This window comes from Pantherophis guttatus, chromosome 2, assembly GCF_059756535.1.
Source record: "Pantherophis guttatus breed Tessera chromosome 2, ASM5975653v1, whole genome shotgun sequence".
In the NCBI taxonomy this organism is placed as follows: Eukaryota; Metazoa; Chordata; class Lepidosauria; order Squamata; family Colubridae; genus Pantherophis; species Pantherophis guttatus.
The window spans coordinates 33,806,615-33,819,031 of record NC_142064.1 but is presented as its reverse complement, the minus strand read 5'-3'; the positions used below and the strand labels follow the sequence as shown (position 1 = coordinate 33,819,031).

Below are 12,417 nucleotides of genomic sequence, written 5' to 3'. Positions count from 1 at the left end.
GTTCATGGTAGCAATGGTAATAGCATTACATGCTTTGCCTCCCTGAATTAAACCAGTGTGACAATCTTATTCTATATTATTATTTCTCAATGGCAGCAACCTCAAGATGCATGGACTTCAACTCCCAGCATCCTAGCTCGGGAACTCTGGGAGCTGAACTCCACACATCTTAAAGTTGAGGAGGCTAAGAAACACTGCTCTACAGTATGTGAATTTCTATAGTTAACACAAAACAGGTACTCCTACACTAACCATTTGGAGACACTGGGAAACTAATATTTTATTTGGTAAGAAAAACTCTACCCCTGATGAGAAAACATGGGCAATAAAATACACTTCTTCTAAAATGTGATTAAAACAAGGCACCGTAACAGAAGTTTTATCTAAAATTATCTTTTGCTTCTTTCTTCCAGTTTAATTTCCAGTGAAGTAACTTTTAACTAAGGCAGGTTGTTTGGTATCACAGAGTTAAGTTTGACACTTGACAACTGCAAGGCAAATGCTAGCTGCCTCGGTTTGTCCCATCAAAAATTACTGATAATTCTTCTGAAAGTGTTCCAGTCATTTCTTTGATGCCATCGTATTTCCTGTTATAATCCCTTTCTTCCTCTTCCTTCCACCTTGCCAAATGGAATATTTTCCAGTCCATCATCTCCTTGCATACCAAAGCAGCAGTTAATAAATGGCAAACAAAAAAGAGTTTGAGACAAATCGTGCCACAGTGTACTTTTTTTCTACATATTTTTTTTATATAGTGCTAGTTTGACATAATAGTAGGGTGGAAGGATAGTGATTTTTATGTATATGGCTTCTACCATATCGAAAGGTCTTCTTTCTTACCAACTTTTGAAGTTCTTTGGCAGGATAAATAAATCAAGTCTTTCCAAATGCTCCTTCCAGATGCTAAACCCATTCTAAAGCAGCTTTCTAACAGTCATTCAGCAGATTTTTAAAAGCCCATGAGAAAACAGATCAAAAGGTGTTCCTTCATAAAATTAGCAATCACTAGTTAACAATCGAGCAGCAACTGATGGAAATAAAATAGCATTTCTCCCCAGTTTAGGGAAGCAAGACATTATTGAATTGGCTCTGTTTCATTTATCATAAATGAAATACCTAATCAGGTATCACCAGTAAACTAGTCATATTAATGGATGATACCTCTAATTACTGGGTATAACCACAATTCAAATAGAGTAAATATAAAGTGACCAACACTGGAGCAACATTTTAGAGGAAAAGTTAGGAATGAAATAAAAAGGAAACGTGGTGAAAAACTCCCTAAAAATACCAACTCAATGTGCAGCCACTATGAAAAGAACCAAATACTAGCAGTTAATTTAAAAAAAAAAGAACAGAGCAAGATTTATATTAATGGATTTCATTCACTTTGGATTTATACACTGATTTATTGTTTCAACAAAAATGTTGTGAACTGCCAGAAGACTTATTGAAGTTAGCAGTCTTTAAGAATAGTAAGATAAATGGACAAATAAATAAACCTATATTATAGGCCACATGCATAAGGTTGTGTACAACTTTGCCAGTGGTGGGATTCAAATTTTTTTACTACTGGTTCTGTGGGCGTGGCATGGTAGGCGTGGCAGGGAAAGGATACTGTAAAATCTCCATTCTATATCAAAGAAGCATATCAATAAATATGGTTGAAGGAAAAAAAAGACCAAGTAATGAAGGAATTGGGGAACTTTTCCTTTTCGAAAAAGCTAAATATTTGGACTTTTAAGCTAAGGAACGAATTCAATCGTATCAGGAAGGGAAGGCATAAGTTAGGTCATTATTTTTCAAACTTGGCAACTTTAAAATGTATGGACTTCAACTCTCAAAATTTCCAAATCAGCATACTGAGATTAAGAAACACTGTTCTAATGTAACTGGACACAACAATGGATAACAAGCAATTCATCATCAGAGTTTGTATCAATCCAAGCAGTTTACTATACTTATTTAAAATATAATATAAGGACTCTGGGAGCCAGTATAGTGCAGTGGTTAAGGCATCAGGTTAGAAACAGGGAGATTGTGAGTTCTAGTGCAGCCCTAGACTCAAAGGCAGCTGTGTAAATTTGGCTAGTTATTCTCTCTCAGCCTTAGGAAAAAGACAAAGGCAAATCACTTCTGAAATATGAAATCAAAACTGCAGGGACATGTTCAGGGAGTCAACAGGAATCAACCCTGACCCAAATGGAATCAACCCTAACCCAGGCACAATAAAATAAAATAAGAAAAGGCACTAATTATCATTATATTTTAGTGTTATATTGATCAATTATTTTCTAACCAAAATGCTTTCTATATGAAGCAAATGAAATCTGATTTAAAATCATTGTTTTAACTTTATTGTCAAATGAAGTATCTTTCACCTTAAATTGGATTATACTTTTCTGCTCTCATAAACATCTATTCCCCTATTATTGTTGGTTAACAAGTGGGTATGCTCAATGATTTCAGAATAATCTATACTGAAATTATCCCACTTAATCTTCACAGCAATTTATGAGTTCTGTTAACTGCAGACCAAGACTGTCCCAATATTGCCAAATGAGCTTTAGAGCTGAGCAAGAATTTGAAAAAGAATCTTCTCAAGAAACTCCAACGCTCTTGTAGCTGCCTGCTCATGTCCAGAATTCCATTCATGGACATTTGTGCTGCATCCTTCAAGCCACTTGTTCCATGAAGCCCAAACTTACTCTAGATCAGTGATGACGAACATTGTTAGGTCTTGGTATGTGAAAAATTCTGAAAATGCCTAACCTGATGCTGCTGCCATCCCCCCCCCCACACACACTCACACACACACACACACTCATACTCACGTATCAGATAAAAAAGAAATCTCTAATTCCCCCTTTTAGGCCATCCTGAACTGTGACTTTAGGGGGCAGCAATGAGGCTGGGCCTGAAGTAGAGGCCTGGTTTTAATTTCAGCCTTAGGGCCATCACTTACTACTCAAAAAAGTCACCTTGGGTCATTCCCAAGATGCACAAGCTTTGGGGAATGGCGCAATTGCCCCAGAGGCATAATGCTTCTCAGAATCTGCCATGCACCACTTAAGGTGCTCTTCCACAGCTTTTGCAATACAAAAACACACTTTGGTTTTGGACAATTTTCACAAACTCCAGGGGTTGTACGAAAGCATATCTCATTCCCACCCGGCTTCCGCAGCCTATGTAAACACTGGTGTGTCATCCAAGATGTTGCGACATGTCAGCTTTAACACACATGTCATAGGTTTACCACCAATGCTCTTAAGCTTCAAGACAGACTCAGGTTCCTGCCACTGCATTTGCTAATCTTTTCAACCCTCTGATGGCTCTGGTTGTCTCCTCTCTGCCCACCAAGTGAGTTTGTTTTTTAGATCCATTCCTAACACCTTCCCATCTCTCATGGGAAGTTGTCCAGAGTCAAGTATGTGAGATGGGAAAATAAATAAATTTGAAAGTGAGAGCCAGGTAAAAGAAAATACTACTGGCAAAGGGTTCTGTATCCATGGCATGCCAGTTGGATAACTGATAGCATAAAGAATAATGACCATCAGAATAATAAAAAGAGGAAGCTTCTGACAAATGAACAAAAAGATATGGATTTACGGCAGAAGACTTCTGATGGGTTGGGAACTCTGCAAGGCTGCAGGAGGCTTCTAGCAATATGGTAGTAGCTAATTTTACCCCATTAGGTGAGTTTTTCAAGGACAAATGGGAAAAGATTTCTGGGTGACAACATATTCCTCCATTTTTAATCTTTCCCCCTAAACCCTGAAAAAAGTTTGAAGTTACACACCAAATTGTACCAACAAAATTGCCAAAATTACGCAGAATAATTTGAGGAAGAATGTTTATGGAATTTTAAGGGAACAAATAGGAACAAACTGTATTCCCCTATTTAGAATATGAAACATGTTGCAAAAGGGGGGATGTCTTATTTGCTTTAAGAAAATATTCTACCTTCAATATGCATGATTTTTTATTTTTCAGGTTTTTATAAAATTACAAAATTGCTACATGATGATCAGTACATTTATTTACTTTGCAATGGTATTGAAAATAAATAAATGTACAGATCATTGAAAACATCTACAAGAAAAGTAGTTACTGTATATTCTTTGTGATATGCACATGTCAGGATAAATATTTTTACGTGGTTTATTTCTGCATAAATTACATAAAGATTGGGAATCCATATATAAACTATAATTTCACTGCCATTTAACTTACCAATTAACTTCCCAGTGATGAATGGAGGAAAGAAAACTATTTTACCACAAAGAAATGTGGTATAGGTATATTTTTTGTCATTATATTGCAAGAGGCTAAGCTAGTTATGATAGGGACACTTCTCTTTCTTTAAAAACAGAACTGCTAGAGATGCACCAAATAATTTTAATATCAAACAGAACCATCTAGGCAAGATTTCAGATGCTCATGGTAAAATATTTTGTTTAATAGTGTGCCATTTCCAACTGTTGTAATTGGAGAAGGGCTACTGCAAGAAGATAAATAGGGAGCACATGAAGATCTTACTTCATCTGCATACATTCATCAAATAATCATAATCTTATTCTATTATTAGTTTTAAAAGCTAGCCAATTATAAACTACCTTATTTCTATTTGACCATACTATTATCTTCTATTCTAACTGTAAGAAATATTCATCATGTATACTTTGGCCTGTTTGATAATATGTTTGATCTATGTATTCTGTACAACATGAAACTTTAGCTACAAGTGACGTCAGAAGCAGCTGGCTATCATGTGTACCTGAGTCAAAATTAGAGCAACCCAATGACAGATGGGAATCCAGCCAGATGACACACATGCACACAAAGAAAATCAACCAAAATGCAAACCATAATTTGTTGCAGAAAGCACATTAATTTATATAGAAAGTGTATGTGTGTCTTGCACACTTAACTGAGACTCTATAAACGGTTCTCTAGAAAGCATGATGATTAAACTTGTCCATTTTCTTTTTCAGTAAAAGCAGTAAAATTGCTTGCCAACAAATTATTTTGTACTATGCTAATCAAATAATTTAAAATGTGAGCATTTTATGAAGGGTTATGATAAAAATCTGAGTCCAGTCATCTGGTTGAACAGAAGATGGCTCATTAAAATTTGTAATACAATCTTATGTTTTTAAAATGGCACTGAATCTGTTCTTAATGTAATGTGAATGGAAGTATTTTAAAAAATGACATTCAGGAGGATTTTTTTCAACATTTCCTGAATCACATTAGGAAAGTTCACCAAATCACTCAAGTTGCTTGGGAAACTCTGAAAAACAAAATTATTAAAGCCTAATCAAACACAATACTACAGTGAAAAAAAGAAAACAGACCCTAAACAAAGCCAGTGTGGTTGCATAAAGAGCTCTATGACAAATTGAGGGACAAAAAAGACAAGTATAAAAGATGAAAAGAGGGTTTCATAACTAGAACAGAATATCAGCAAATAGCTCAAAGCTGTCAAGGATGGAATCAGAAAAGTTAAGGCTCAGGATGAACTAAGACATGCAACAAATGCCAAAACTTAGAAAAAAATTATTTCAATATATAAGGAATAAGAACAAGTCAAGGACATTTATAGTGCCCTGATGGAAGAAGATGGCAAGACAGTGATGGGCAGCAGGAAAAAGCAGAACTGCTTAATTTCTTCTTTGCATCTATTTTCACACAAAAAGAAAAAATAGTCCAACCTATCAAAAACAGCACTGTGGGAAACAGAACAGGAAAGCAGGTCAAAATAAGCAAAAAGATAATAAGAAAACTCCTTTCCATTTTAGATGGGTTCAAATTGCCAAGACCAGATGGTTTACATCCCAGGATACTGAAAGAGCTGGCAGATGTGATCTCAAAACCACTGAACAAAACGTTTCAGAACTCCTGGAGCACAGGAGAAGTGCCAGATGACTGAAAAAGAGTTGATATGGTTCCAGTTTTCCAAAAAAGGAAAAAAATGGAACCAGGAAACTACAGGCCAATCAGTTTGACATTAATATCTGGAAAAATCCTAGAAAAGGTCACCAAGCAGTGGATTTGTGAGCACCTAGAATGAACAAGGCGATTAATAGAAACCAGCATGGGTTTCTTAAAAACAGATTGTACCAAACAAATTTTATTGTTTTCTTTGATAAAATGACTAAATTAGTGTTTCAAGGAAATGCTCTGGATATAGTATGCATGGGCTTCAGTAAGGCATTTGACAAAATAGATCACATTCTATTGGAACAATGTGGGGTAGACAGTACCACCACCAAATGGCTTCGCGATTGGCTGACCAACCACACTCAACGTGTAGCCCTCCACAGAACTACATATACATGCAGAGAAGCACGCAGTGGGGGACCTCAAGGTTCTATCTTGGGTCCAGCACTCTTCAACATCTTCATAAATGATCTAGATGAACGTACAGAAAGGGAGTTCATCAAGTTTGTAGACCACACCAAACTGGGAGGAATTGCTAACACTTTGGAAAAAAGACTCAAGTGTCAGAAGGATCTTGACAGCCTAGAGAAAGGAGATGTAGTTCAGTGGTGAGAAAAGTAAGCTCCTGCACTTAGGCAGAAAAAAATAAAAGCACAAGTATAGAATAAACAGGACCTGGCTCAACGTTAATAACTGCAAGAACGATCTAGTTGTCTTAGTGTACCATTACTTAAGTATGAGTGTGCTGCGGTTGCCAAAAAAAACCCAATGCAGCCCTAGGCTACATCAACAGAGGGATCGCAACAAGATCACAGGAAGTGATAGTAACCTTCTATATTGTACTAGTGAGGCCACATTTGGAATACTGCACCCAGTTCTTATCATCATGACAGAAAGATGATGCTGAGGTCCTAGAAAGAGCGTAGAGAAGAGCAACAAAGATGATAAGAGATCTGGAGACTAAATCATAAAATGAAAGTTAAGGGAAATGAGTATGTAGCCTAATGAAGAGAATGATTAGAGATTATATGGATTGCTGGAGCTTTTCAAGAAAAGATTGGACATTTTACCAGGATAATATAAGGACTGTTCCCTAGAAGTTCTCCAAAGTCCCCTTCAGCCCTATAATTCTATAATTCTAAATGTATATTTCTAACAACGTGGGCAAATTTTCTGAAGAGGAAGGTCACAATTAGTTTTGAGTGACATATCAGGAACCACTCTATAAAATGGTGTTTCTTGTTCTTATTCATTTTAAGATGTGTGGACATAAACACACAGAATGCTCACTGGGTATTCTGGGAGTGGAAGTCCACACATCTTAAAATAGTTAAAGTTGAGATCAGTTGGGCTGAAACAAAAAAGGGGCTGATATCAGAGCAAATGCTGCATGAAGTCTGATTTAAAGTTCACTAAATACGCTCCCATATACTTAACAATTTTGAAGTTTAGTTAAAATTTCAATTTTGTGACAATTTTTGAAGAGGTCCTTGGGGATACATCTAATGTTTTAAAAGCCTGGGCCTCAATTTATGAAAATCTGCCAAGTAAGTAATAGACAGGAGAAGTGTGAGGGTGTCAAGATTTAAGCACAGCCCAACCATGTCTTTATTGTTATAGATTTCTATGGAATGCCAGCGAAAGGTTATGTTTGAAATCAGACTCCCAGCATTGAGATGATCATCTGTAGAGCTTTTACTGTGTAGGAAATATTGTACAGCATTGTATATATATCACAAACCGTTTTATATTTGGAGTATGCAAAATGTGTAATTTTGAATTATTTGAGTCCCAAATGTTGTGAAATAGCATTGTTCTGACCACATTGTAGTGGTGGATTGCTCCCGGTTCGGTCCGGTTCTATAGAACCGGTAGTAAAACTGGCAGGAGGTTCCGCCCACCTGCCACAATGTCATTATGGGTGATCTGCACATGCGCGTTCCCACTGCAAACCAGTAGTAAAGATAAGTGGAACCCACCCCTGCCATATTGGTGAGTTTTAACTCGAGATTGTTAAGTTCTAAGTGACCTATCATGGCCTTGAAATATGGTTATGGCAGTTTCATGTTTGAGGCACAGAATTTCTTCAAATTTCAAGCTCAAAATATAAAAAATTGCTCATTTAAAATTATGAAGAGATAAATCTCTTGATAAAAAGCAGCAACTGCCCAAAAACAAATTTCATTCAACTTTAGTATTTGATGAAAAAATGAGAGTCCTGCACTTGCGTAAAGTATAATTTAACTGAGCCACGAAACATCTTGCAATCATTAGTAATAATGCTCATTTTCACAATAACCATAAGCATATGCTTGGAATTGAAACAAGTAGCAAACAGGTAGAAGTAAGAACAAGAGTATTACACAAAAAATGGAACTATCGCTGAAAATTCCAAGATCTGTAGAATTAGATGTAGATTTTAAATGCCAGTCCTGCTGCGCATAATTCTGAAATTTATTCTGAAATTTATTTCTATATCCTAGCTCCTTAGTTGTTTATTAGATTTTAATCCCACCTTTATTACTTTATAAGTAACTCAAGGCAAACATACCTAATACTCCTTCCTCCTCTTATTTTTCCCACAACAATCCTATGAAGTGGTTGAGTTGAGAGAGATGTCACCAGCTGCCTTTCATGCCCAAAGCGGAACTAGAATTCACAGTCTCCTGACTTCCAGCCTCTTGCTTTAATCATCACACCAAATTATCATCCACTCTCTGAGCAGTTTTTGTTGGATCCTTGACTATCCTGCATATCACCTACATTTCCTTCTATCCATGGTTGAAAAATTAGGGTTGTCCTCTTGTATTTTTTTCTTCTACAGTACTTGATTCCTTTTCTGGTTGGTAGAAGAGGGTATCTAATAATACATTAGAATTTGAATCCCAGAAGAAGCAGATGAAACACATTTATCTCTTTTGTGTCCAGTTCTCTAATGAGGCCTGCCTCATCCTGAGCAACCTGCAAACCAATACAATTGCTGAAACATTATAAACAAATGTGTAAATTGTTCAGCAGCCAACAAATGATACATACAATAGTTGCCATTAGCTACAACCAGCTTTAGGAGATGTAGCATGCAAGTTCTTTAAGTACAAAGGAGGACGAATCATTAATTTTGGAACCTCTAACTGAAGGTTCATGTCTTCAAAATACTACCTATTCTCCCTAGTACTACAGCCTACAGCCTAGTACTACAGCCTAAATCCAAGGATCAAAGTGTAAGTTATATTTGTCAAGAAAGAACTTGTAAGCAGGGAAGTTCAACCTGCTGGTTCTCTCCAATTCAACAGCTCTGCGAAGTACTCCTCTAGGAGTCTATGGAGATTCTCAATCATCCAGGTTATGGTTGTCCCAAAGATGCTTTTTGCGTATCAGAGAATGTATGTAGGGACACCTCTTTGGACTCCTATACCTAGAACAATACTCTCTACAATCAACAGTCTGTCTTCATGACAAAAATCTGAGGAACATGTTTTTTGGTTCCTGGCTAAAAGACCCAGTAAAATGTTGAGTTCCCTACATTCAGATCTGAATAGATTGTTGAATGGACGAGTCTCAGGGCTGCTGACCAAGCAAGCTATCTAGCTGCCATTCAGAAGTTGAGCTTTTAATTCTAACACTCTCCCAGACGATGCTTTGCTCTGCTCCTTAAAGATAAAAATCCCCTAGAAACCGAATACTCGATTTTCCTGTTACAACTCCACAATTTAGTATGAAATCCTTACCCCATGATGACCAATGAAGACGTGCCGTGAGCGTTGCTTAGCAGATCAATTCTTAAAAGGATTTTTCCCCGTTTCCTACGCTGCGAGCGCACCCCGGGCCAGTTACAGTATTAATCCTGACAGGTTTCTCCAGCCAATTTTCTGCCTTTCCAGGTGATCTTACGTGCCTTCTTCGGCCGGATTTTAAACACAGAAGTCTACAGGCATTTGGGAATGTAGAAGGGATTTTTTTTGGGGGGGGGGATCGCAACCCTTTCGAGGGGGGGGGAGAGGAGAATCGACCTAGGGCATCAACATGAAGAGACTCTCCCCATAGTCTCCCAGAGCCCGTCTTCTTCAGCGAGCCCCCTGCACGAAGGGGTCCAGGGAGAGCTCCAGCTCCCTGGCAGGAGGAGGCGGACAAGGAGGAGGTAGTAGCAGAGGCAGCGGCAGCACCAAGCCAATCCTCCTTCTGCGGGGAGAAGGGGAGGCACTCGACCGCCTCTAGCAGGAGGATTAAAAAAAAAAAAAAAATCCACAGCAGCGCGGATGCCTAAGCAGTTTATTGAAATGCCCGAGAACCACAAGCGCCCGGATCGCGGTCCGCCTCAGGTAGAGAGCAGGCTCGTGGGGCTTGCGGTGTGCGCAGCGCTCCGCGCCGCCCTTCCTTCTAACACCCCCGTCGATAGCAGCAGCAGCAGCAGCAGCGAGAGCATGGGGGGTGTCGCTTCATTTTCCCAAGCAGTAGCAGCAGCAGCCGGCAGAAGCCCCCTTGCCGGCGCTGACATCGGGCTCCGGTAGACCGGCAGCTGAGGCAGGGCACGGGCCACGCATCCCCTTTTAGGACGGGAAGGGATGCGGGCAGAAGATGAAACGGGAAGGCAGTGGATGCAACGCGGGAGGCGGCCAAAGAGCCGCGGTCCTTCCCACGGCAAGGCAAGGCAAGGCAGGGCAGGTCCCCTTCAATCCCGCCCGCTTCTGCAGCGGGGCAGCCTCTTCCTCCGTCTCGTGTCCGGCAGATCAATCATGCTCAGCAGCAGCAGCCAAGCAGGAGGAGTGGCAGCGGCGGCGGCGTTGGCGCCGACAGCAGCAGCAGCAGCGCCCCTCTAGCCCCTCGCTGCAGCAGCGGGGCCAAAGCGCGGGCTGCAGCGGCAGGAGGAGGAGGAGGAGTGGGAGGGGAGGGAGCGGTTGCCTCTCCAGCACCTCCGACGCGGAGCTTCCCAGTCCAGGGCCGAAGCGCGCCAGGCGGCTCAGGTTTTCTCCTGCTCCTCCTCACACCTCCTTCCCGTGCCCGCGCACACGCCGCCGCGCTCGGCCAAGCCGCCACTCGCTCCCTTTCCAGGTTCCCTGCGCAGGGCACCGAAGAGAGCGCGCCCTACTCCCCCCACGCTCCGGGGCCTGAGAGGGCAGGAGGAGCGGAAGGCGGAGCGGAAGGCGCCCGCTCTCGCTTTGCTTCGCTCCGACCCTCCCACCGGCCCCCGCAGCCACCAAAAATGGGGAGGAACGGCCGAGGGAAAGGAGGGAGAATGGAGCGAACGACCTCCGCTTATTGCCCCACTCAGGCCCAGCACTCCCGGCGAGGGTACGAGGCGCAGTCTCGCTCTCGCTCTCGCTGCTACTCCGCAGCTACGGACCCCCACGCGGTAGCAGCACTTGCTGATTCTGCCTCCATCCTCTACTTGGGGACCTTTAAATAGGATACGTCACCACGCTCCCCTACGCACTGCCGTCACACACTGCTCCCGGGGCTGACGTCATTAGGGTGCGGGGGGGGTGATGTCAGAATGCTACATGCCGCCGGAAGCGCTTCTATAATAAGGAATAGAAAAGAAGAATGCGGGAACGAAAATAGAGGGGTTTGGTCCGTGTTCCTACAACACACCTCCAGGAATTGGATAAGCTCCTGCTATTCGTCCGTCCGCCACTTCCGTAACTGTCCTTAAAAAATGGGTGTGCTGAGAACGATGAGACTTATTTTGCTTTTTATGTAAAGTTCCCAAAATGAAAATGTGTCAAAAAAAAAAAATTGCTATTGCTAAAAGCAAGCTAAACTCGAGCTCTATCAACTTTTTGGCTTACTGGTGTTCCAACTGTGGAACCCACTATTGAAATCTTAATAGTTTGATTCCACTTTGCAAATTTGAGAGAAAATATACTCGCGTATATTTTAAAATGAGAAATTTTAAGTCACTCAGTGAGAATAACTGAAGAATAAGGAGATTCAGTGAGTTGAGGAGAAAACGTGAAATCACAAATACAAGCATTTTGGGAATGATATCAGTGATATTGGTATTTGTAACAAACAAATATTTAAAGTAAAAATATCAATCCATTTAAGTTTTATAATTGTTATGATTTTTCCAAGAAAACTCATCCAGGTAGTCGCCAGGAATCAACAGACTCAGGAGCATATATGCATGCATTTTTATGAATTACACATATATTTTCTCATTTTGAAATTTGTTTTTGTGTTGGAGCATTATACTTGTCTCTCAGTTCTAAAGGATTTGGCTTTAGTTCTTTAATTCTACTGTACTCTAATTCCCTCAATTCATATGTTGAGTAAAAATACAAACTATACCATACAAACTACAGTGGTTCAACATTCAGAACTAAACAAACCACATTATGGCTCACTGCAATGTATGAATCCAGCCTATGGAAGACAGTGATTTGAGCTCTCAGATTCAAATCTCTGTTTGAAAAACTGATAGCAGAAGCCTCAGCCCACTGTATACAAGCATCCTTTCAGAGAAAGGTGGAATGA

The 12,417-nt window shown here is 40.3% G+C and overlaps 1 protein-coding gene across 1 annotated transcript in view; it reads right to left on the bottom strand.

Moving 5' to 3' along the window:
- Positions 1-11,409, bottom strand: part of HOMER1 (homer scaffold protein 1) — a 60,554-nt gene extending 49,145 nt beyond the window's left edge. The window contains exon 1 of the mRNA XM_034441060.2: positions 9,672-11,409. Coding sequence (XP_034296951.1) covers positions 9,672-9,676 — 5 coding nt within the window. The 5' untranslated portion in view covers positions 9,677-11,409. The remainder of the gene's footprint in view (positions 1-9,671) is intronic.
- Between the last annotated feature and the right edge of the window lie 1,008 nt (positions 11,410-12,417).